Source organism: Liolophura sinensis, chromosome 6 (assembly GCF_032854445.1).
Source record: "Liolophura sinensis isolate JHLJ2023 chromosome 6, CUHK_Ljap_v2, whole genome shotgun sequence".
NCBI lineage: Eukaryota > Metazoa > Mollusca > Polyplacophora > Chitonida > Chitonidae > Liolophura > Liolophura sinensis.
The window spans coordinates 16,543,549-16,568,571 of NC_088300.1; the positions used below are offsets into that span (position 1 = coordinate 16,543,549).

Genomic DNA, 25,023 nt, shown 5'->3' on the forward strand with positions numbered 1-25,023 from the left:
GCCAGACTGACCAACTTAAAAATTGAAAAGTGTCCACCTCACATGTGGAGAAATTTGTCAGATACTTGCCCAAGGCCCATGGTTTACAACGTGCATTCCAGTTTATCCACCAATGAAAGTGACCAGTCACAGAACTGAAATATTCTTAAGTACACGACTAATTAAAGACCAGTTTAATATAACACCATCTCAACCAAAACAATGAACTTCGTAATGTGCTGGAGGAAACATCTTCTCGATTGAATATTTTGCTTCCAAGCTAGTTTGATATTGTCTGAAATCTGGTTTTCCAGCTATGAAATACATGTAACTGATGTGATGGTTTGGTTTGTTGTACAACATCACAGTCCACACAGAAAACAAACTTCTGAAATACGTGGACAGTACAAGATTATTATTACTGTTATAAATGATGCCTTTTCTCAACACATCTACTTGTGGCTTTGTGGAATCGACCCCAGGCATCTTCATTTCTTGTCCAAGTTGTCCATCCTCTGTGAAAGCTTCAAGCTGAAGTATAAACCAGAGATTCCCCATTTTGTCACAAGACCTCCCAAACTGACCCCCAATAGCCTGCTAGCAGGACAGTGATGATTGTCAAGGGAGACAACTTGTTTGTGTCATTCATCATTGTTAGTTGGTGGTTGGTGGTTCTTGAGTGGTATTCACTTGTTTAACTGTTTTAATGGAATCCACTTGTTGTACCTGGGGGCGTTTACCTTCTCGGGTGTCTGAAATAAAATTAGGAACATCACATGGTCACATATACAAGATCAGGTTTGGCTTTAAGAAAAAAAAAAGAACTTTGTCACAGACTTCTACATGAAGTTTCAATGTAACAGCTAAGTACCTGAACTCAAGTGTAGCTGTATAATATACTGATGCATACAGACTCCAGCACACAAATAGCATGTTTTAAGTGAAATATCTGAACTGCCTAATAAATGATTTTGCCTAGTAGTGTTACAGCTGTCCACAAACAGTCAATACATGATAATAAGTGATAGTAACAGCTGGTGGAAAGCAGGTTCTGTAGTAGGTGCTAAATCCAAGAACACGCATGGTTTGAGTGCTTATTTCAATTTTTAATAGCTGATGAATGTGTTCGCAAAGAAATGAACACTGAACTCGAAACTGATTGTTCACAAATACAGGTACATGTATTTACATGTCTGCTGTAATCAAAGTGAAGTCAAACTTCATAACGGCCAAACACAAACCAACTTCATGCAAACAGAACCAGAACAACACTGTAACTTTATTACTCATTTCATGATTCACCTTCTTCATCTTCTTTTTCTTTTCTGTTTGGAATTAGCAAAGCATGAAATTACTATAAATATACTACAAAAGTGCATGGTATTGTGAACAAATAAACAGAGGGTACCAGCTTTTTGGATAAATTCTGCAAATACATCAAAATGTATTAACCCACATTTAGGCTGTTAAACAGATCAACTTTCGGTATGTATTGCCAACAAAAGTTTTCATACTGGTACAAAAAACTACTATTCAAATGAAACATTTTTCAAAATGAAAACCAAGTTTAAAATTACACAATCGAAAAATATTCCGTCTACAGAAAAATAGTAATTATTTGGACTAAGATTTAATTTTCTTAAATTCAGACATTTTAGGCTAATGAAAAAGGACCAATGATGGTGGAAAAACATCCCTATAAAGCTGAGACTTACCAAGAGGGCGTCGCCTTGAGACATTATCTAAGAACTCCCCCAACACAATAAGCTCTGACTGCAGCTGACTGGAAATGTCTGCTACCTTCATCTCTCTCCTCTCTGTTTTCTTTAAAACCTCGGCTAACTCTTCTACAACAGCTTCATCTCGTCTCGCAAAAAACTGACAATGACAAATGTGATTAAAGAGCACAGCTACATGTAGGGCTTGTTGCACAAAGTGAACAGGACAGTACCACAGGCATCACATGATACCACCTGCAGCTTCAGGGGTCAATTCCACATAGCCAGTTATGATCTAACAAAATACGAAATTTGATTTTAGTGTTAACTTCTGAAGCCTTTAACAAGGTTCAACAAGAGTTTAGGCGAACAAAACATACGCACTTGTTTGAAATCCCAGCAACATTGTGGGGAGTATCATCCCTGAGGGGAATCTTTATGGGTGTTGATGATAGGTATGTGGTTATCATGACAACTGCTCAAGTGAACAAATGTGTCCACCAAAAATGAAAATTTTATGCAGGAAACAGTTGGAGTTGTAACCCGGATAGAAAATCATTTCTATTAATATGGTATACATAAGGAAAATGGCTATCTGGTTACCATGAAAACTGCAGAAATGGACAAATATGAGCCATGACACTTTGTCATCTGTGTATCTACCAAAACCTAAAACTCTGAGTGGAAAACAGTTGGAGTTGAAACCCGGACATGAATTCAGATTTATTTATATAGTATTATACATAGGAAAATGGCTATCTGGTTACCATGACCACCGTGAAAATGGAGAAATGTGAGTCATGACACATTGTCATCTGTGTATATATTCAAACTCTATGTGGAAAACTGTTGGAGTTATAGCCAGGACATGAAATCATATCTGTTTTATATAGTATATGTAAGAAAAATGGCAATCTGGAAACCATGACTATCGTCCAAATGGACAAATGTGAGTCTCGACACATTATCATCTGTTGATGTATGTATCCACCAAAAATGAAAACTCTCCGAGATACACCCCCAACACGAACACAGACGGACAAAATCGCTATAACATAATAAGCTCCCCCTAATGGCAAGTGTTATGTTGAGACAAATGTGTCCCAATTTGAGCATCTTGGGCCCTAAAGTACACAAAATATTAAAGTGTTCAATTTTGTCTTAACCTTGTTTAATAGCATTAACAAGGCAGTAACATTAAATAATACTATAATAAATCATCAAACATATAATATGCATGACAATAAAAAGAAACTTTGCTCTCACCTTTTCCATTTCTCCGTCGTCCTTCCAGCCACGGATGAGTTCCTCTGAAAAAAGAATAACAAAGATAGCCCATTAAACAAACAGAGCTCACCACACTCAAATGTTTTTAATGAAGTAAAATATTGTTTAAATCAGTGGTAAGAAATTGATAACATTAAAAACAGGAGGGCCATAAGCCTTGAATTGTGTACTAGAGGGATACCAACAAGAATTACACACCCAAGTTTGTATAGACTAGGGAGCTGTAAGGCAGTATAGGACGGCTTTCAGTTGAAAGACATATTAATATTATGTATTTGCAAAACATAACACTTCAGTAAACATCTTCTGTTATAAAGAAATAAGAGAAATGGTGTGCTCGCAAGCAAACTGCTTCAACAGAATTCCACATACCTTTCAACTTCTCCAGTTCTTGATGAAGAATGACTTTGAGGTCTGCATTTTCTTTTTTCTGTGAACTCAAACTAACTATCCCCTCATGAAGCTTCTGGATATGCTGAAAATAACATGGACAAGATGTTTTATGTTTTCAGACATAAGATTGAGACAGAGGCCAATGTGGACGAGTGGGTTAGCAAGCCAACGTGGCGCAATGACCCAGGAGCCTCTCACCAATGCGGTCACTGTGAGTTCAAGTCCAGCTCATGCTGGTTTCCTCTCCGGGCATATGTGAGAAGGTCTGGCAACAACCTGTGGATTGGTCATGGGTTTCCCCTGTGCTCTGCCTGGTTTCCTCGCACCGTAATGCTGGCCGCCATTGTATAAGTGAAATATTCTTCAGTATAGCTTAAAACATCAATAAATAAATAAACAAGAGTGAGAGAGGGTGATATCTGTTAACATACAAGTGGATGAAGTGTTATAAATGACTAGAAAATGGACACATGGCCCAACATGACAAAAAAATCCAGTTGTGTTGAAGGTGATTTATAAGTGAAATATAAATGAAGCAATCAGAATTTTGGGAAACACACCTGTTCAAACTTGAGATTTTCATCCTGAACAGTCTTGAGTTTGCAACTAGCAACAAAGATTTCCTGTTCCACATCTCTGGTTTCCTCTGCATGTGATTTGAGCTGAGCAATCGAGGTCTTCCTCTTCTCTTTGAGCACTTCCTTCATTTCCTCCTAAATCCAACACAGAACATGACCTAATTAAAGCCTACATCACTCTGCAGCATGGACACAGCAACAACAACACACGACATGACAATCAGACTATGGGATACACACAAGGAAACCTGAACATACATGTACATGCACACTCTTGTGTGCCTACAGCATGTTACTGGTGGTCAGAAGGAGATCAGATAATGCTGGAAGAGCTCTGCATTTCTTTAACTTTAAAGCTTTACAACAGTTTTCTCTTTAAAAAGCTATGCACCACAAGCATTAATCAGTAAATATCACTATCACTGTTAAGGCACAGGTACATGATGTGCAGTGTCAGTTTATAATCACTGCTTTATTCTGGCTGCTTAAATACAGAGTGTCTTCTATATACCACTCCATGTTAAAGTGCAGGATTAACCCTCTCTGCTGTGAAGCAGCAATGTCATGACTCTCACTCGTGCACTCTCTTGATGGTGTTACAATATAACCGACTCTCATGTACAACTATAAACGCGAGGCTAAGCTGACATGTGGAGCAGTTATCTTGTCCTTGTCAGCCCGTGCCCGTTTGATGGTGTTACAATATAACGGATTCTCATGTACAACTATAAACATGAGGCTAAGCTGACATGTGGGGCAGCTATCTTGTCAGTCCATGCCTGTTTAATGGTGTTACAATATAACAGTCACATGTACCACTATAAACGAGAGACTAAGCTGACCTGTGGAGCAGCTATCTTGTCAGTCCATGCCCGTTTGATGGTGTTACAATATAACAGTCACATGTACCACTATAAATAAGAGACTAAGCTGACCTGAGGAGCAGTTATCTTGTCAGTCCATGCCCGTTTGATGGTGTTACAATATAACAGTCACATGTACCACTATAAATAAGAGACTAAGCTGACCTGAGGAGCAGTTATCTTGTCAGTCCATGCCCGTTTGATGGTGTTACAATATAACACTCACATGTACCACTATAAATGAGAGACTAAGCTGACCTGTGGAGCAGCTATCTTGTCAGTCCATGCCCATTTGATGGTGTTACAATATAACACATGTACCACTAAAAACGAGAGACTAAGCTGACCTGAGGAGCAGTTATCTTGTCAGTCCAAGCCCGTATGATGGTGTTACAATATAACAGTCACATGTACCACTATAAACGAAAGACTAAGCTGACCTGTGGAGCAGTTATCTTTTCCTTGTCAGCCCGTGCCCGTTTGATAGCATCCTCCAGACCACTCTTCTGGTTCTTTGTCTCTGAAAGAATGTTGATAACATCTTACCACTTCAGTATAAACTAAAAACATGTCTCACTGAACTGCAGGCATAACATATGAGCGTAAAAGTACAGCGTAAAACCCCAAGCATACATACATACCTATGAGCAAGACAAATATACGAACATGTTATACACGGTGTTAGTTCAGGGCAGTTTCAGAGAGTAAATGCTTTATATCCACTGTATTTCAGGCCTTGGTGGCTGACTATGCAAATGTTTCAACATGTTCAATTTTGTTAATCATATATATGCAGTTCTTTAATTAAAACTGGATGACATGCCTTTCAGCAATATGACATACATCTGTACATCACATGTGGGAATGTTTGTCAATTACTTGCCAAAGTACTACTGTTTTCTCCAAAGATAAATAGACTGCTGCTGAATGAGCGACCTGAGCATGACCTTAAATCCCCGTTAAATAGATACATGATAATTATCCAATATGCCAGTTTTAAAATGCACATTTGAAGTATATATTTAGTGGTCTCCATGCATTCTGTTTATTCCTGTGCACCTTTCAGACATAAGAACATGCGCAAACATGAGGAAGTGTCGTGTCAGTGTTATTGTGCATGAGAAGAGTGTGGACATACTGACAATGCCTTTCTTCATAATGTCATAAGAATTTGACTTTTCTTCAAACAAAATCTCCAGTTTTTGAAAGGCTGGGGTTCGTGTTGACAACTCCAACTTCTTTGCCTCCAGAGCTTTCTCCATTTCAGCAATTTCTTTCTGCAATGACAATGGTGTCATCTCATTAGATGTCTTCCTTGTTAAGCATGCAACACAAGGATTCTGTGATTGCCAAGAATGCAATGAAGTCTGAGATGAGCATTATTCATAACTACCAGCCCTATTAAAACAAATACTAACATAGTTCTTCATAATTATATCTATCAAATTCATATTGGAGCTTAACAGTCATTGACCACACATTAATTGTATTATTTAACTTGATGTGATCCATAAAACTTTTACCATACTATTTATTTCTCCGTAAGTCTGTAAAATTGGGTCAAACTGCTTACTGTATATAGGGGCAAATAAATGTCATAAAGTATAACTTTTGGTGCTGAAACTCACATCTTTCTAAGATGAGCAGAGCTCTCAGAATCAGGCTAAATGAGTAACTTAGTACAGTTCGAAACTTTTATAGTTTCTATACAATACTTGTCTGTAAGCCAGTAAACTGATACATGAACTTACCTCAATGGTAGCCAACTTCTCCTTTTTCGCAGTACTGTTTACCGCATACTGTTTCTGAGCACTGACCAACTGCTGCTCAAGTTGGCGAATGATTGCATCATCCTCCCTCAGCTGCTTCTGCAGGTGAGTGCCCTGTAGTCCACAGCAGACATATGCATTAGTATAACAGGTAAGAAGTCTTAATGTAGGTGAGTGCCATGTAGACCACCGCAGAAATGTGTGTTACTATAACCAGGTAAGTACTCTTATGGCAAGTGAGTGCCCTGTAGACCACATCAGACATATGCATTAGTATAACAGGTAAGAAGTCTTAATGTAGGTGAGTGCCCTGTAGACCACCACAGGCATGTGTTCCTATAACCAGGTAAGTAGTCTCATAGCAGGTGAGTGCCCTGTAGGCCACAGCATACATATGCATTAGCATAACAGGTAAGAAGTCTTAATGTAGGTGAGTGCCCTGTAGACCACCACAGGCATGTGTTCCTATAACCAGGTAAGTAGTCTCATAGCAGGTGAGTGCCCTGTAGGCCACAGCATACATATGCATTAGCATAACAGGTAAGAAATCTTAATGTAGGTGAGTGCCCTGTAGACCACCACAGGCATGTGTTCCTATAACCAGGTAAGTAGTCTCATGGCAGGTGAGTGCCCTGTAAACCACAGTAAAAATGTGAAATACCATCATCAGGTACATGTAAGTAGTCTTATAGCAGGTGAGCGCTGTGTAGACCTTCGCATGAATGTACGTTAGTATAACCAGGTCAGTAGTCAGATATCAGAACCAATATCTACTTTATACAGGGTATATACAGACCAACATAAACCTAACTGAGAAAGTCATGTCAGCAATAGTATAACTACAAACTTTTTTCTGTGAACTCAAGTTCAACAAACTTTCAGTATAACAGCTGAAAGTCACACACAGGCTCTCTAAACTCACCTCTTTTGACAGTTCCTGATGTTTTGTCTTGCCCTCATTTATTTTCTTATTAATCTCTGTCATAAATTTCTGACTGCCTTGTTTGATTTCCTCCAAGTCTTTTTGTACTGAGTCACGCTGTGACTGTAGCTCCATCCTGTATGCACATATGCATCAGAATGTTGATGAAGACAAACTCTATTATTAAGTATTTGTTTACATCATATACATGTACAAAGCATATATTTTCTTTAGACAGAAGATCTTCAGGGTAGCATTTTCAACAGTTTGACTTCTCAAATTTAAAATATATACTCCATTTAAAGAAATTTTTTTAAACAATAATCCTTTTTAAATAATCTTTGTATGTAATAATAATATTTTTTAAGAATGATCATCTTCTTTTTTTTTTGTTTACTAAAGAACAAAATCCTCCAACACATCCATCAATTTTGCACTTTCAGGAGATTGGAATCCCTTGAGTACACCTTTGCACTGTCTTACCTGTCTTTCCTCTCTTTACCAAGTCTGTCCCTGTGTTCCTCTATCTGCATGTTCAGTTGTGCTATAGCAACTCTGAAAAGACAAAATGTACAATGCATACTATAAGCTTCAGATACCATATGAGGGGCCAGTTTCATGAAACATCCTTAGTGTTAAGTTACACTTAGCTAAGTGTGCTTTATATTTCTACAACATAAGTTGTCACACAATAGTATGACCGGGGGTAGGGCCATATATATATTAGCTAAGTGAGCTTCACAAAACTTACCCCAGGAGTTTCAAATTTGGACTCTTCTTCACAAACTAATATGATGGATGAAACGTAAAAAGTGACTATCTAATTGCCATTTTAACATGATATGGTCACAATTACCCAGATCCAATGTCAAACATCACAGGAATATCATTCCTCAAGTTCATCAATATCAATTTCAGAGCACAAGAACGTTTTTTTTTTTTCTAAAGACCTGTGTAATAGTGATAGTCACAAGGGGAAGTTCAAGACTTAAAAGAAGAAATAAGCCACATCTATTGGAAGGGGAGATAATAACGTACAGGGAAATTTGGTAACATACATGTACGTGTACGTCAGTTTCTGGGGAAAATGTGCATACTGTATTCTCCCTCAAAAGTACATTTGTAGAGACAAATAAAATATAAGATCGTGAAATGTTACTTTTGGTGCTGAAACCTCAAAATTCTAACACCAATAAAACTCTCAAGGCAAATTAGTAACTTGTCGGTTTTAGAAATTTTAGGTCAAACACACTGTTTATGAGCAGGTGCAAAGCAGACAGGTGCTAGACTAACTTATGCGTCTCCTTGAATTCGTCTAGGTTTTGCCGCAGGTTCTTGTTCTCATTCTCCAGCCTACCCACCTCCTCAGCTTTGTTAGACTGAGCTTCCTTTGCTGTCTGTAACCTGCAAACACAACCACAACAATCCAAGCATACAATCACCCATTATTTCATGGAATTTTTACCAGCTTGTCGACCTGCTGTACGAACTGTTCTGCAGGAGGGAGAATTAACTTCTTGTGAACTTCATGTGAAAAATCATGAGAACTTATAAGTGGTTTACTATTAATCCCATTAACTTTCACATGTGTGATTTTCGCCACTTCAATATGGCAGGGTGATAAGTTTGTAAAAAAACCCCATGAAATTAAAGGTGATTTTCTACATAATAGTTGTATGTTTAAGGTTTTATTTTGTGATCACTTAACAGTGCATTCACATGTAAAATGATTTGACGGAAATTCAACAGTAAGTAAAACTAATCCATGGAACACTTGCTGAGCTTATTTTGCAACATTACTGTGCAAGATTGGCCAAGTTCATAAAATTTTATTGAGACACCAGAAAGGCCCATGCAGGACTGCATCTGTTCTAGTCCTGTGACTGGTTCTTAGATACTGTAGAACATGGATTTGAAAACTTTATTGCTGTCCTTTATGTAACACGTTCGTGAATTTATAACCAGTTGCTTTATACATGAGAACCAAGTTAACTTGTTTCGGATATTTGCGTGCATGTTCCTTGTTGAACACATGTTCTAAATCACAGTAAAACATGCTATGGCGTTTGCATGACAAAGGTATAGTGATTTGAATACATGTCTTATGTAAGGTTGGGTGGCGCAGGAGAGATAACTTTGTAGTATCCAGGCCACATAGCACTGTGCATTATTTCACCATGGATTGCGACAAAGGCGAGATATTCCTAAAACACTAATGCTGATTTATGTACATTCCTTAAAAAGAAACTACAGTTTGATGTTCGGGTGTAGTCCACAGCTATTGTTTAATGAAGAATAATCCACTTTTAAAAGCAATGGTCCATATCCTAGTTGTCGATATGCAAAACTCAGAAAAACCTAGAACAAGCCAAAACATCAAACACATCAGCTATACGTACTAAAAGAGGCATAACTGCTTATCCTACATTGTACCTCTGTTTTCTACATGAACAAGAATAAAGTAACAAACAAAGGATTTTAACAATCTTCCGAAAATCTGATTCATTTGAATTCTGCATCATGCCATAATTAAGAATTTTGCAAAATTTTATTGGTAGAGGAAACCCAAGTGCCTAGCGTAAACCACTAACCTTTGGCATGTTACTGATGAACTTTCTCACATGTGACATACAGATATGCACACTACATTGATGGAAAACAAGTGGTCTTCAGTGAACGTCAGGTTGTGTAACCAGCACACTGTCATCAAGGCCCCCTAAGCAAACAGAGCTGAAAAATCTATAAATTTCCTGTTCAAGGCTTTTTTTCACAACACAGCTCTTTTCACTGCTAGACGACAGCCCCTTCCCTGTCAGTAATCTGAAGTGAGCAACATACTCACAATTTGTCCAGTTCTTTTACTCGTACTTTGTTTCTGTTCTCAAGAGTAATTTTAGTTGCCAACTCTGCAAAAGACACAAATAAATATGAAAATGAAACGACAATAAAACTAAGTTAAGACAAGGGTAATGAGAAACCCAGTCGAAGCTCATGGGTTAGAGTTGTAAAAAAGTAATGCATCCACAAAAAAAAAGTCATCAGAAGACAACAGTCCACACACTGTTGTAACTGTGCAATGAACTTCAGACAACACTTTAAAAACACCTGATGTATGATCAACCCAAATAGCCCATGTGCATCTTCAGACAGTCACCATAATATTTACAAACTTTCTATGTAATTTGTTAAAGATGTACAAAGAGCTATGTGGACAATTTTTTAAGTCAAGATCAAAAATAATTCAGGGATTGCTACCCAAACAGCACATATACATCTGAAAGCTTCGTTAAAAATCTATTGAAACCAACAGGAGTTACATTGACAAGTCATTACTTTTTAAATGTCCAGAATTCCTCTTCTAACCATGATGACTAGTAAAATAAAAGCTATGAGATAAGGTGCGTTAACAATTTTCCCTCTCCAGATATTATGCACAATCTTAAAGCTGTGGTAACAGGAAAATGTTTCATTTTATTACCAAACAGCACATGCACATCTACAAATCTTTCCAAATTTCAGGAAACTTTACTGAAAACTATGGTATTTGCGTTCATGAGCTCTCTTTTATAAAAAAGCATGGCGTGATTTTCAAATGATCCTGATATCACAATACACGGAAGACCGTAGGAGGAGTTGAAATGACTAGAAATATTTTCTGGACAGACAAAAAAACTGTTGGCTATAATCCAAGTATAATAAAATTCTCTGTGATAACCAATAAATTTATGGGATGATGAACAAAAAAGTGTATCCTAGCCCTTGATATATACTCCTGACCTTGAGCACAACAAACTACAATGAAGTGCAAACACACAGTTCAATATATTCATACACTCTGCTCAGTCGAAACAACCCAAGACCAACACAAACACTTTCCCATATCATCAGAATACCTGCTGTTCATTTTTTTTAGAAATGATGGTTAAAATGGGTGGTTTGAGATAAAGAAGTTTGAAATATAAAAATTCCACATTGGCACTGTAATAAAAACTACATTTATAAAATCCGCAAAACCCAGTATTTATGAAACTCATACAACCCATTAAACCCATGCAACTCACCAGCTGCTAGCTGAGCATGCTGGTCCTCAATGAGAGAACTTCGCTTAGTGTGTCTGGTAATTTCACTGTCAAGCTGTCAAAAAAAAGGCAAATCACCAGTGTAAGAGACATGGTAGTGTAAAAGGAAATATTTCCCACAAGATTCCAACAAGAATATAACAATATCAAACAAGCATTCTGAAAGTATTGCTTTGAGCCATCAAGGCCATTAGCTTCAATGTGTCAAGGGGGCCTCCATGGCTCAGCAGGTTAGCGCACTAGCGCAGCGTAATGACCCAGAAGCCTCTCACCAATGCGGTCGCTGTGAGTTCAAGTCCACCTCATGCTGGCTTCCTCTCCAGCCGTACGTGGGAAGGTCTTCCAGCAACCTGCGGATGGTTGTGGGTTTCCCCCGGGCTGTGCCCGGTTTCTGCCCACCATAATGTTGGCCGTTGTCGTATAAGTGTAATATTCTTGAGTACGGCGTGAAAAACACCAATCAAATCAAATAAATCAATGTGTCAATGTCTGTAATAGAACAGTAACACTATAATTTTGATGAAAATAGATGTAGTGGCCTGTAACCTGTCTTGGTAAAGCCAAGCCAGGTGTCAAACAATTTCCAGAAAAAGGCAAGAATGTCCATAAATTTGTTGACTATCATGACTACACATTAACTAGTCTGTACCAAGTTTCAATTCAATACTTTTAAGTTTTCAATTCAACACTATGAACCATTATGACAAAAATCCTGAAAACTAATTTGTGACCTGCTGACAGATGAGGTGTTAACCTAGGTTCTCCGGTCCTAGTCGGATGAAGAAATCAATGAACTGTAAACTGATAGCATTCTAAACAAAAACTCTTCTTACTCTTGCTATTTCCTTCTCCAGCGCAGTTTTCTGAGACTCAAACTCATCTGTTTCCTTCTGTATTTCTTCTCTGATGGCAATCCTGTGCGACCATAAATAGAGGGGCATCGTTCACAGGTACCACAATGTCATAGGTTAGAACTGATAATGGCAAGTCTGTCACACGTAATGTTCAGAAGATGACTAAGCAAAGATATCACACCATGTCAACTAGGTCAGTTGTGTCTCATATTAAAGTATTTATTATATGAAGGGTATATAATATATATACATAAAGTATATAGTTGTTATTCTAACTGATTCCATTTGGTCATGTAACTTTTTTTTCTTTGTGTCCGATTAACCATAATGACGATCAGAATCAGTCAATCAGAATTTGCCCACTGCTTCCATGCAGTGCCATACAAAATGACAGCACCTTCAGCGACATCAAGAAATGATGGAAGGAAAAAAAATTTCAGTTTTAGGAAATAGATAGCGGCACTAAGAGCCAAATAATAAAAGAGTTAAGGCTGCTGGTTTGATCAATATGCAGCCTTTTAGGCTTGGTCAATCTTATCCACTTTGGTAATTCACAGAGATGACCCTCTCTATTCCATACCCTCTTAATACAAATGTCTCGTTCTCCTTGATCTCCTCTTTTAAATGATGTGTTGCCTTCTTTTCTTTGTCCACCAGTTTACCTCGTGAAACTTCAAGACGTTTTATACTCTGAAAAACATAACATTCATAACTCAGCTACTACTGCTGAACTTCACTAAACACATGCACAGTATATCAAATTGGTGATTTGTTGTTGATGAATTTTCTATATGCAGAAGGTGACTTTTTTTAAAGCCCGTTAATACTGTAGAACTGGTTTACCTTTTTCAGCACGTTGAGATTTCCTTCACTGTCCACCATTTCTTCCTTCAGGGCATCTAATTCCCTGCAGAGAGTAATTATACAATTTATAAAGGTGATACCATTAACTCGTAGAACAAGTACAGGGAGAAAGCCTTTGATTGCTTTTTTTTTTCTTTCTTAGGTTATTTATTTTGGAGGTTGTTGCTTGATGTCACAGACAAGATTATTTAGTCAGGTCTGTAGTAATCCCTAAAATATCCACAAAGAAAATCAACCAAGGCATCAACAAATGATACAAATCTCCTCGCCATTTATTTGTCATCAAAAGTCGTGGATCTATGCTACCTAGCACATCATAACATATGAGAGGAGTGATTATCCTAGCTCAGTATAATTCTCCTTAAAAAAAACGTAATTAATAACACTTTGATAAATACTGTATTTCATCTAAGGTTTGGCATGATAAAATTCACTTTTGGAAGCACACGGAGACCTAGAATCAAGCAAAATGTGTCGAGACAATGTGTTACCTGAAAAATGCTTAACTTCAGGTGAAATATAGTATGCACAGATTTACTTAAACTGAGTATTCAATATGTTCATAACCTCCAAATTTTAACCCTTTTTGCTTGCTGGTTAAGCTGTGCACTAACTTTGAAAATAACTGGGCGCGTAGATCTGGAGGGTTTATTTATTTGACTGGTGTTTTCGCCTTCCTCAAGAATATTTCACTTACATGTCTGCGGCCAGCATTATGGTGGGTGAAAACCTGGCAGAGCCCAGGGGAAACCCATGACCATCTGCAGATTGCTGGTAGACCTTCCCCCGTACAGTCGGAGAGGAAGCCAGCACTTGAACTCAAAGCGACCGCATTGGTGAGAGGGTATTGGGTCTTTACGCCACATTGGCATGCAACCCCTGCGGCCACATAGGCCACTAGATCGGCAGTAAGTACAAATGATATGGAATGAAGGATTGATAGATGGACAGATAGGCAAACACACAGACCAAGTGCCAGACAAGTTGTTTTCATTCTGGTCAGGTTAGGTGTAATAGTAATGACAAAGGAACTTACTTCTTTTTCTCAAAATTGCCCGCCCTCTGATCTCTTGTTTTTCTGTTAGTGTCATTCTGCAGGTTAACAACATACACTTTTACAGCATTTATATTTTATAGCCATTAACCTGCCCTGAAAAATTTATTTTCATTTTGTCATGTATTCATATGATCTTTACCTATCAAGAACAAAATTCATAACTTACAGTGAAAAATCTCCACTAAAGTCACATGAATATAAAAATGTACAGAAAAACTGAATTATTTTATTTTGGAGGCAGCTACTACTTAATAGGGAATGAATCATGTGTACTGTAATTCTTCAGCCCTTTCATATATTGGCATGCTGTTTATTCAAGCATATTCTGAGGGCATTTTCCTGTGTACACTGATAAAATTGTACTTCTTGTGGAATTAGGGTAATTTGTTCTCCTAGTGTAAAGATGTAAATGAAAGTTACCACAGCATTTTTCAATCTCTTCTTTTCTTCTCGGGCATCCTGTCTCTCTTGAATCAAATCTTCTTTCAGCTGAATTATTGCATCTTCTAAGTCCAGGATCTGAAGATTTAAAAACTTCCATTTGAACATTCATAAACATGATACCTTGTTCAAGGAATTGTCCACCGAGTTTCTGTTTGCAGACCTTGATGACAATAAGCAGTTAACTTTAATTGTGAGGCTAGTTGCACATGCAGTTTATTGAAGCCTTCTTGTCTTCCATTAATATAGCATGCATATCTGTACATCACACGAAGGACAGTTTGTCAACTAATTTCCGCAGGTCGATTGTTTACCCCAGGTTTCGTCTACCATCGTGTAAGTGAAGAATTCTTGAGTATGCTGTTTACACCAACACATTCATCAAAGAAATAAATAAATATAAAGCCTACCAGTTACACATTACCTTTTCAGTGATCCCTTGTTTAAGTGAACCTTACTGGCCAAGCCATCAAATTACTTTTACTTGAACAACTGGGATGCACGTTTAAATCCATCTCCTGCTGGTTCAGTAGCCATTAACCAAAGAGAGATCTTCTGTCCATAAATCTTAACAATATTCTTAAGCATGACACAGAACAGCAACTAACTGAATCAAATAATCTCTTAGTTGAGCAGTCCATGAGTTCAGACATGATACTGAAAACACATACACTTACACTCTGATAACACTTACACACTGGTTGGCCTGTCTCACTTTGTCTCTGGTTTCATTAAGGGTTATCTGCATGCTACAAGACAAAGGAAAAATCCAAAAGTTACACTGATATAAAGATTCTGAGTATGTGTATACACTGTATTTGTTTTAATCAATTAAAAGGAACAATTACTAAAATTCTTTAGAAAGCAATTATACCTCATGAATAATAAGTATAGTAACGTTTTTACATTACAGAGCCATTTGTTCAAGCTGTATACATGATACGTCAAACTGAGGAGTCTGGTCATTAAATGAGGAACATTCCTAAAGTTCCATGAAGTTACCTAGCCTTTTCTGCCATCCTCTGGTTGAGTTGAGATATAATCTCCTCATGGCGTTGACGAATTAGTTCTCTCTCAGGACTGTGGAATACAGCAAGCGACACAAATCATAACACAACTCTAGTAGTAGTCTAAATGGTAAAATACACTAGAGCCAATTTTCTATTACACTATGGGGGCTATATAAAATCCATGTAAGTTTTCAGCTTTCAAGGAATGCACATTCTAATCCCACAGTGTATTAAATGTATTTATTTTAATGACATTTAATGGCACATCCAAGAGCATTTTACATATGCAAAGCTTATGCATAAGAGGAGAAAATAGGAGTAGAAGCCTGAGAAAACCATCAATATTTGTTTGGAACTTGACAAACCTCCTCACTTTAAACCAAAGCCTGGCCAGCAAGTGGGTTCAAATCCACAACCTCGTTAGTCGATGTGCAGTAGGCTGACGTCAGGTCTACACTTTACTTAACTGGGCCAGCTAGGGGAAGCTAAATTGCAGAATGTAAAATAAAAGTGGGTTAAAAAAAATAACAAAAAGCATTTTAGATTAAAGCTTTGAACACTTACTGCAACACAGAATTTTCTTTTTCCAACAAGCGTTGTCTGTCTTCTAAAAATTCCACATTTTTGTAAATGGACTCCAGTTTTTCTTGAAGACTTTGTTGAGCCTCAGCATTGGACTGCCTGGCAGAGATGACAGCCTCTACAATAAATAGCCAGGGTGGTAATTAAGCAAATTAAGCTCTACCTTTAAATTATATTAAAAAAAAAATTACATAAAAATTGGAAGTGGAATGTCTTATGTCATTTAAATAATGTTGGATGTTCTCCCACAGCTTCAACTGTGAGACGTCACAGTGAATAGATTACACACATCATCCATAAACCTGCAACCTGTTTGACAACATGGAACAAAAGACTTATGACATGGAAGGCCTAATTCACTGAACGCCACATTATAGGACAAAATTATGGTCATAACTGAAAACTGATGACACTCAGGATAACTTTGTTTGCGTCCAAGGTTTTAGGTTTTAGTCATATACCACATCCATTAGCACACTGTACCAGTAATTTATGACGTTACCCTATTTTGATAAATTTTAAGGTGTAGTGGCAGACAACAGACATAGCCTACCATCTATTTCTTTCTGAATTTCAGCTGGGTAAAACAACAGTCTATGTCTTATGATACTGCCCCGAATGGTTTCGGTTTCTAGTAGCTCATGAAGGCGGAGACGTTCCTTTTCCTGTAATATACAAATATATCAGATATAGGTAGGTAATACTACTCATTCTAGTGTAACTATAAGTACATTTATAGCATTATCAGTATGATGCAAATCTTATAACACTTATTATTACACATCACTAGAAAGTACTGATCCATTTCATTGTCTTTTCAAAGCAAATATCATTATCTCAAAAGGCGGTTATGCAAGTACTCACCAGTTCATGAATGGCTTCAACAACAACATCTATGTTACTGACATCATCATCCTTGAAGTTAAAACTTTCACTTCTCATCCGCCGAGCTTTAGAAAGACCAAAATAATACATGAAGAACATTTAGCATACCAGCTTAAAAAAATACACAATGGAAAAGAAAAAAAATGTTTATCTATAGTGTATACCAAATCCATGAACACTACTCATTTTGGCATTTTCTTTTTTTCATCTTTTAGAGCATTTAATTAATATTTAATGAACTTATATGGCAGCATAGTTTTATGTCACCTTCATGGAATGTAGCTTAACACCTTAATCAAGGATTTCTATAAAAAAAAGGGGGGATTCACTTATTATAGGTGGATGTTAACGGGAGTGCCAGTGAACACTGACCTTTAGAAAGTTACTGACAAACTTTTCCAAGCATGGAATACAGATAAGCAACCATACACGCACTAGTGGAGGACAAGTGGTTTTCAATGAACGTTAGACTATACTACATGAGCGTCGTCCACTGTTGTTGTCAACAGATGCGATCCATGTCATCTTACATCAACAACAATTTATCTTCTAGCCACAAGAGCAAAGCAAGGTCCCACAAACACTGAAAATGTGGGAATCTACAAATTCCCTGTCCAAGGCTAGGTTTGAACCTGCACCTCATTTGTCATACTGAATGAAAATGCAATCATGTTTAATCATTAAGTAATGCAGGAGACCTGACTCTGGTTCGACTGCATCTTCGCTTCGATATGATTTTCAAGTCATTACACTGCAGTCATGAATTCTTATTTTCTTTCTCTGGAGTAGTGCACCTCACATTTACAGTGTGTCTCTTGTGAGAGCACAGACCTCTGCAAATGTGCATGCTACAATTTCGGTGGTCTGACCTTTACTCCTTAACAAAGTGCCAGCCTCGAAGACCATGTTAAAACTGCTAAGGAAGAAACGCGAGGCCGCCAAAATGTACAACAGTATGCAAAGACTATACATGCATAAAATAGCATTGCTGTCACTGTGACAGCAAGAAAAGCCGAAAGATCCAATGAGTAGTCTCAAATTACCAAGTTCTTGTAAATGTTCCACAGCAGGAACTACACCACCAACTTCCGATGTAGCTGATGATGTAGAACGTATAGACTGCCTTGACATTGTTCACAGAAGAGGCTGACAACCAAAGAAAAAGTGTCAGTTCATCGCACTGCCTAACTGTTACCAACAGACGCCATCCAGGTTGTCAACAACAATTTACCTTCAAACTACAAGAGCTATGTAAGGGAGGCCACTCTCGAGTTGATGGCAAGTGCAGATGTTGAAGAGTTCTCCCCCTTGTTCTGACTGACACTTTGGCATTCTACCACAAAGACAAGAGCCTATCTACTCCTACATGCCTATGCCTTCATTTGAGTATTTCACAATGCGTAGCCTTTATAAAACATTCCACTGAAAAAAGAGGCATAAAGGACTAAAGAGCTTATACACGAAACTCTTCAAAATAAATTCAAACTATCTTTAGACAGTGAAAAACTAGCACCATTCATTGTGAGACAAAGGAAGTGAATAATGTCATCCAACTATGCTGACTCTTCAAGAAGGCATATACATCTAAAAAAACAAACAATACAATGTGTCAAAGGATAATTTTGTTTCATAATTTTTTTTTATTTATAAAATTCTAGCAGTTGTCCTTCAAATCTGATTCTTCCAAAGTTACGTTTACATATTTACACATCCAGACAAAAATGTATGTCAGAAAATAAATTACTCCAAATCCACATCTGGCAAAATGCCTGAGATCCAGTCTTTCAGCTGACAGAGCTCATCTGTACTCATCTCATGTGTAAGTTCTGGGTATTTGTGAAACTCTCCCTTCACATTTAATGACTTCAGCTTATTGAAAGTTTCATGTCCCCACTGAAGACGGACAAGAGAATCCTTGCCACCATGACCCTGAAATAATGCTGGAAGAGGACCTGGTTCTTTCTCAATCAGCTGTAAATAAAACAATATAACTAGCATTACAATCATATGTCTTGTCACCAGTTACAATATTTCACACACACTGTCATCGTCAGTTGGACATATTTTAACTAAAAAGTATGCAATAAAAGATATAAAAACTGTACCTGAGAAAATGAACGCATCTTAAGTTTGCAATAAGAACAGACAATTTGTTACAAAATATTACAACATGGCTGCAATAACCTGAGAATCTAATTTTTCAATGGATCAGCTTCCGCATCAAGATTGTCAAGACACTTTGTTACTAGGTGTAACGATTTCCACCTACATTCTTGCTCTGTCCTCATCATCTTTTCAAAATCATTTCAGCTACCAATTCAAAAACAAAATTGACTCCTGCATGCTTCTGCAGAACACAAATAAATCATGATCCCATATACATGACTTTGTGGGCTACTCCAAAGTAATATCCTACCTTATACACTGCAGAATCCTGGTTCAGAAAACCAGAGAGGGCGAACACCCCGGCTACTTCCCTGAAGCGTCTGAAGGCTAAATGTAAGGCCATGGCCCCTCCCATAGAGAACCCACCTGCATACAAGAAATTAGGATAGGTGACATGTGGAATTAAGGCTATGCTTGCAAATGTTATATGCAAAAAATGGAAAATCTCTCAAAAGGGTTAAAGAGACAATCCCTAAGATGTATATACATAAGTAAAAGAGCAAAGGAAAACAAATACCATGTTTATTTTCTGTGTTGATCTGAGTTTTGATTACAGCTGCATTGCAAATTATTACATAACTTTTTTGAAAATAATAACATGATCTAATGGAATACATAAATGAAATACATGTAAATAAATAAATAAGCAAAATCAACATGGCCATACAAAAACTAAAAAAAAAGAACAGACCCAATTATTTATTAAATTTTTTGACTACCATGATCATAGTAATTTTTTTCACTGATAATTATAAATCAAACATGGGGCCCTTGCTTAGTGCTTCATTACTTACCTAAGACAATACGGTTGATGGGAATGCCTTTGTCCTGCTGATCTTTGATCAAATGGGAGAGCTGATCACACATCTGATCCACAGATTCGTGCTCAGCACACTGAGGGGTTATAGCCATCCGATCAAACCACACTGATGATGGCATGCCACCAAATGGAGTGTAAGGTCTAAAATCAGAGACACAATTCCTGAGAAACAGCTAGAAAGTGAACACAAAAATACTGTATTTTAACTAAGGTTAACATTCTTTGAGTGACACATTTTGCTTTTTAGCTCAACTTAAGTGTTTTTTGTGAAGGCTGATTAATTTCTTTTTAAAACTATTATTATATTTTATTTTATAAAGGCCATTATATGCTGGAACAACAGAACTAAATTGTTCAAAAGAGTATTAGCATTTAAGTCAGATATTAACTTTAGTCTGGACTAAGGTGCCATTAGTTTTGTATCACATTGAGACTGGTATTAAGATTTTAGTCTGGCTTACTTTTTAACACATTTTAAACAGCCAGACCCTGTGTTTCTGGGGCAGTCCACCTCAGGCAGTCTTCCCCTTCCAAGCATTATCACCAGTGCTAGATGTTACTTATGTCCAATCCATTACTACCATATTTAAGTCAGATTGTTTCTGTTCATGCCAACTTTTTACCTTTTAAAGATACTTTGGATAAAGGTTGAAATGATATTAAGTTAACCCTTGGTTTCCAGAAAGACCAAAGCTGTTAAATTCTGTTTAATCCAGAAATGACAATGTGCTGTACATGCATTAATGTTGCATGTTGTTGACACATACAGTCAAAGCCGTACGGGTGCGATTTTTGTGATTACCTGACAGGAGCTGTAGGGAAGACAGTTTGGATGTGAGGGAAGCTGAACTCTCCCTCCATCAGGTCCCCCACCCATGACAAAATGCCCATGTTAGTGTCACCTGGCCAAGCAAATAAAGACATTAAAGTTACATTACTTTCAACAGGTAAAAGCTTTTTCACTACAATGAACGCATTGGGACATTGTTTAATTCTGCAGTGTAGGGCTAACAGCTGTAATGATATCCTGTTGTTTTTACCCGGCCACCATTTCAAGAATCGCAGAAACCAGATAAAGTGGACACAAAATAATAATTACATAATGTAAATATGGCCAACTTCATTATTTGTAATAATTTATACTCTCTACCAATTTTTTTCACCTCCACACATACCTGTTGTACAAGTAAACACATGTCAAGACATATGAGTCCAAGACTGCTTCAACAAAAAAGTTTGGCAAAATTTTGCCATGCCAAGAATGGCCCAAACCAACGTCAGAGCCTGTTCCATTTAAAAGCCTGATGCAGCGGACATGAGACAAAAATTACACATCTGACGTTGGTTTCACAGCGTTAAATTTGCAGACACTTATTTTCTTCATCTTATGTTTATTTCCTAGGCTGTATGGGCCTGAGATTCCTTGATGATGTTTAAAGCAAATAACTTTTGTGACAGCATTAACATATTTGACAAGGTAACTGATCAGGGTTTTAAATGGAGTGCACTCTGACGTTGGTTTAGGCCATCCTTGGCCAAAACAAAATTTTTGCCAACCCTAACAGATCAATCTCGGACTAAACACATGTGGACAATGTTCACTTAAGGCTAGTTTGACTTCATCACATTTCCAAAAAAGCATATAAATACAAAGGTTTTAATTTGAAGTAACTGTATTTACACTGGCATCAGAACATCAACATCGATATCGAACTGTGCACAAGTGTTTCCTGGAATTTTCTAGCATTACAATGCAGTCAAACATGTAACAAAAATTCACAGAACCCAAAAAGGCAGAAATCTTATCGCCCTCGATCAGTGCATTTGTTAGCATCGATAAATCGCGAAAAATTAAATATATAAATACAACGCTGATAACGCTGTGCATATATGATTGAAGCCATGTAGCCTAGTTGTTACTGATAAACGAAAGTAAAACCTTGGACAAGTTACGAGTTATCTGCAGCAGACGACGTCCCAATAAGATCAGTTAAAACATTCTCATCTGATGCTTTTAGGTAACCCAAAGATAACAACGCACAAATAGTTGTTTCACCTGATCCATGTAGAAATATAACCGACGCCGTCGCTTTTTTTCTCACTGTTTGTGGAATTAAAAGCGGAGAAAATAATTTAGTAGCTGACATGGTCCGGGCACTTGTGAAACATGCGCATTTATCACTTCCGCTTGCCCGCGATGATCATGGATACGGTGTAAACTTCGTTGCTGCGCCCCAGGACTGGAGCTGAAAGATAAAAATCTTGATAAAAAGGGTATGTGTCAAATTATTCCTTAATAACAATTGGGTATATGTTGTTCCCTAAGTTATTTCAAACTGAATTGTACTAAAAAGCCTGTATTAAAACGGCAATCATGGTTCCCAAGTGAACACCTGCTCTGACATGTAAATTTTTTAACAGGCACTACATAGTGATCAGTTATCGTTAGGCCTACATCGTGTTCAACCGTATGTCTCAGATTGAGTTGTTTGTGACCTTTTTCTTTTCAAAGTTTTTATTGTCGTTTTAAACACTAAATGTTTAGATTCATGCTCTCATAAACTTTACTCCTTGTAATATATTTTTCAGTTCTAATTTTTTTTATATCTGCACACTGCTTAAAAGTTCTGTGATCGAACAACAATTATAGCATTTATTTTTTCTATACACCACAGCCTACTAAATGAGAGCACTAAAGTTATGAACTTGCATTCACATATTTGGCATCTTGTTCCAAGTTTATACATTCTGTTTCTGTTTGCGTGTTACATGCAAAGCTATACATTAAACTTAGTTTCGAGCACCCGGGTTCCTTGCAAGGAGCAGGAGATGTTAAATAACATGGAGCTAAAAGGGCAGAATGCTGATTTTTGCTGATTCTTAAAGTGTAAAGCTCCACATTACATTGTCACTATGATATCTGATGGCTAGATACATTCTGATTACCTGTAGCTATATTTAAATGATGGCTATTTTTTCAATTTTTTGTACCAAAATTGTCTTCGGTGCCTATCTTTTTTGGGTTAACTTCGCGTTGTTTTCACCTCCAGCACTCTGGTCACATGACCAAAGAGTGTGCTAATGATTGCATGGCTCAGAGTAGATATGACATCACTATAAAGCCATGAATATTTGCATTAATTACAAAGAACGTTTCCCAAAATAGTCATCAGTTTTGAAACTCTTGTAAGAGACGAACACATGTGATAGACACTAAGACATGCTTGCTGAATGTAACTATAATCTAAACTACACCTTTGCATTGTTTCTAGTGATACAAGGCAGCATAGGTAAGTGCAAAAATTGATTTTTTTGCCCAGTTTTATTTTAATTTTGAACCAGCATACACAGAAGCATTCCATAAAACAATCTGAGTGATAAAACATTTTTGACAAGATGGTTAGTCAATTAAATATCCATAACCAAGGATTATATCGCCAGTCAAGGTAAACTTACAAGGATTTCTGTTTAGTTATCTTGTATCAGTAGTTAGTATCTTGACCTGCAGCTATATTGACACTATAAAGATGTTTATTGTGTCTAGTGGTGGTGTACCATAAGCTGTCTGCTGTAAACATTATGCATGAATGTTATCAGACAAACAAGAAACTGTATGTGCCACAAACGTTACAGTATATGCAACATTATGTTGCATGCAAAGATCTGTTGTGGATCATGCCCTAGAGTTGAATGGTGAATTTATTGTTATCTGTAATTGTTAAAAGATCATCGCTTTTGTTAGATTGAGCTTTGCTCAGATGGTTTAATTACCAGCATGAAATATGTGTAAGTTATTTCGGGTAACATTTTTCCAGGTTTACTTATCTCTGATGTAAAAATATGGTACTATAGGTGCTTATAGTATATGCATTGTTTGTGTGTTTGACGAATTGAGAAGTTAAGTTCATTTGGAAGAAAGTCAAAACAAATGTTATCAACTGGAAAATATATACCAGAGTGTGTTCTGAGAGAGATAAAATGGTGTAAAGGTATAGATACTTGACTTTTTTGTAGTAATTTCATTGAGTTTATACTTTGTGAAGCTATTCTTGACTGAGAGCATTGACAAGATGTGGGATATACTGTAGGCAGCCTCATCACTAAGCCTTAAGCTACAAGCTAACTTTTAAATGTAGATATAAAGGCAATTAATTCTTAAATTAGAACATTTCTAAATGGGCATAACATTTATCATCATAAGGAACAGTCATATACCCTAAATGACCATAAATTTCATCCATGACTAATCTGACCATTTTTCCTGATTCTGAGAGTTCTCTTCATTGGAGAAGGGTGTTGTGAGGTTTTTTCAGCATGAAAAAATAATCTTTTATGGCATTTATTTGCCTCTAAAAATGCAATTTGTTGGCGAAATCATACTAGTTTTATCTGCACTTCTTTTGGCATAGTATGCCTGATGTATTTACTTGTGATCTGCCCCATTGGATTAAGTCCTGAGGGTTATATACAATAATATGTGATATTAAATCAGCTGAATTATCAACACATCATCCATCAAATATTTATAAATATGTAAGTTTCATGATGGTGCAAGAATGATTACTGTCAGACCGTGCTCACTTATGAGATGGCACTTGTCCATATTAAGCATGGTAACAACATTCCATTTACATGTACAGAATGAACATTCTCAGAAATGATGGAGGGATACATGTACATTTAGTCATGGAAATATTTCTGATTTGAAGCTTGTTCGATAGATAATAAATATTATGCAGCATTTTCCCTTACAATC

At 37.0% G+C, this 25,023-nt stretch overlaps 3 protein-coding genes across 6 annotated transcripts in view; 1 reads left to right on the plus strand and 2 right to left on the minus strand.

Moving 5' to 3' along the window:
- Positions 1-565: 565 nt before the first annotated feature.
- LOC135468276 (polyamine-modulated factor 1-binding protein 1-like) lies at positions 566-18,479 on the minus strand. 2 transcript variants are annotated; one of them, XM_064746434.1, is made up of 25 exons: positions 18,325-18,479; positions 17,261-17,346; positions 16,950-17,061; positions 16,379-16,514; positions 15,807-15,884; positions 15,499-15,553; positions 14,784-14,882; positions 14,343-14,398; positions 13,286-13,349; positions 13,023-13,132; positions 12,422-12,503; positions 11,571-11,643; positions 10,352-10,415; positions 8,803-8,913; positions 7,993-8,064; positions 7,510-7,645; positions 6,570-6,701; positions 5,957-6,095; positions 5,259-5,338; positions 3,938-4,090; positions 3,357-3,459; positions 2,964-3,007; positions 1,695-1,857; positions 1,282-1,304; positions 566-731 (listed from the first exon to the last, which is right to left on the minus strand). In XM_064746434.1, exons 1-25 carry the CDS (start codon positions 18,410-18,412, stop codon positions 666-668), a joined length of 2,325 nt encoding a protein of 774 aa, XP_064602504.1. In that variant the 5' UTR covers positions 18,413-18,479; the 3' UTR covers positions 566-665. The 2 variants fall into 2 exon arrangements, with proteins under 2 accessions (XP_064602504.1, XP_064602503.1); XM_064746433.1 differs by lacking the exon at positions 1,282-1,304.
- A 106-nt stretch (positions 18,480-18,585) lies between these two features.
- On the minus strand, positions 18,586-22,414 carry LOC135466949 (lysophospholipase-like protein 1). Its single transcript, XM_064744703.1, has 6 exons — positions 22,324-22,414; positions 21,070-21,169; positions 20,242-20,408; positions 19,698-19,813; positions 19,026-19,252; positions 18,586-18,703 (listed from the first exon to the last, which is right to left on the minus strand). Exons 1-6 carry the CDS (start codon positions 22,412-22,414, stop codon positions 18,673-18,675), a joined length of 732 nt encoding a protein of 243 aa, XP_064600773.1. The 3' UTR covers positions 18,586-18,672.
- Positions 22,415-22,466: 52 nt separating this feature from the next.
- The window catches only part of LOC135466662 (tubulin polyglutamylase TTLL5-like), a 28,254-nt gene continuing 25,697 nt past the window's right edge, over positions 22,467-25,023 (plus strand). For 2 of the 3 annotated variants that reach the window (XM_064744284.1, XM_064744286.1), the window contains exon 1: positions 22,468-22,541. The gene's annotated coding sequence lies outside the window, so the exon portion shown is untranslated. Of the gene's footprint in view, positions 22,542-23,539; positions 23,558-25,023 lie in introns of all 3 variants that reach the window. The other variant, XM_064744285.1, reaches the window with a different exon arrangement.

Bases quoted from the DNA above. Each gene is read 5' to 3' on its own strand.
- LOC135466949 (XM_064744703.1), bottom strand. From the start codon at position 22,414: ATGTCAGCTACTAAATTATTTTCTCCGCTTTTAATTCCACAAACAGTG. The intron at 21,170-22,323 runs GTGAAACAACTA...TTGCTTGGCCAG, and splicing joins TATATTTCTACATGGATCAG to GTGACACTAACATGGGCATT. The intron at 19,253-19,697 runs GTAGGATATTAC...TTTTATTTACAG, and splicing joins AGGATTCTGCAGTGTATAAG to CTGATTGAGAAAGAACCAGG.
- LOC135468276 (XM_064746433.1), bottom strand. From the start codon at position 18,412: ATGTCAAGGCAGTCTATACGTTCTACATCATCAGCTACATCGGAAGTT. The intron at 3,460-3,937 runs GTGTGTTTCCCA...TGTTATTTTCAG, and splicing joins AAAATCTCAAGTTTGAACAG to CATATCCAGAAGCTTCATGA. The intron at 732-1,694 runs GTAAGTCTCAGC...ATTTTATTTCAG, and splicing joins CTCAAGGCGACGCCCTCTTG to ACACCCGAGAAGGTAAACGC.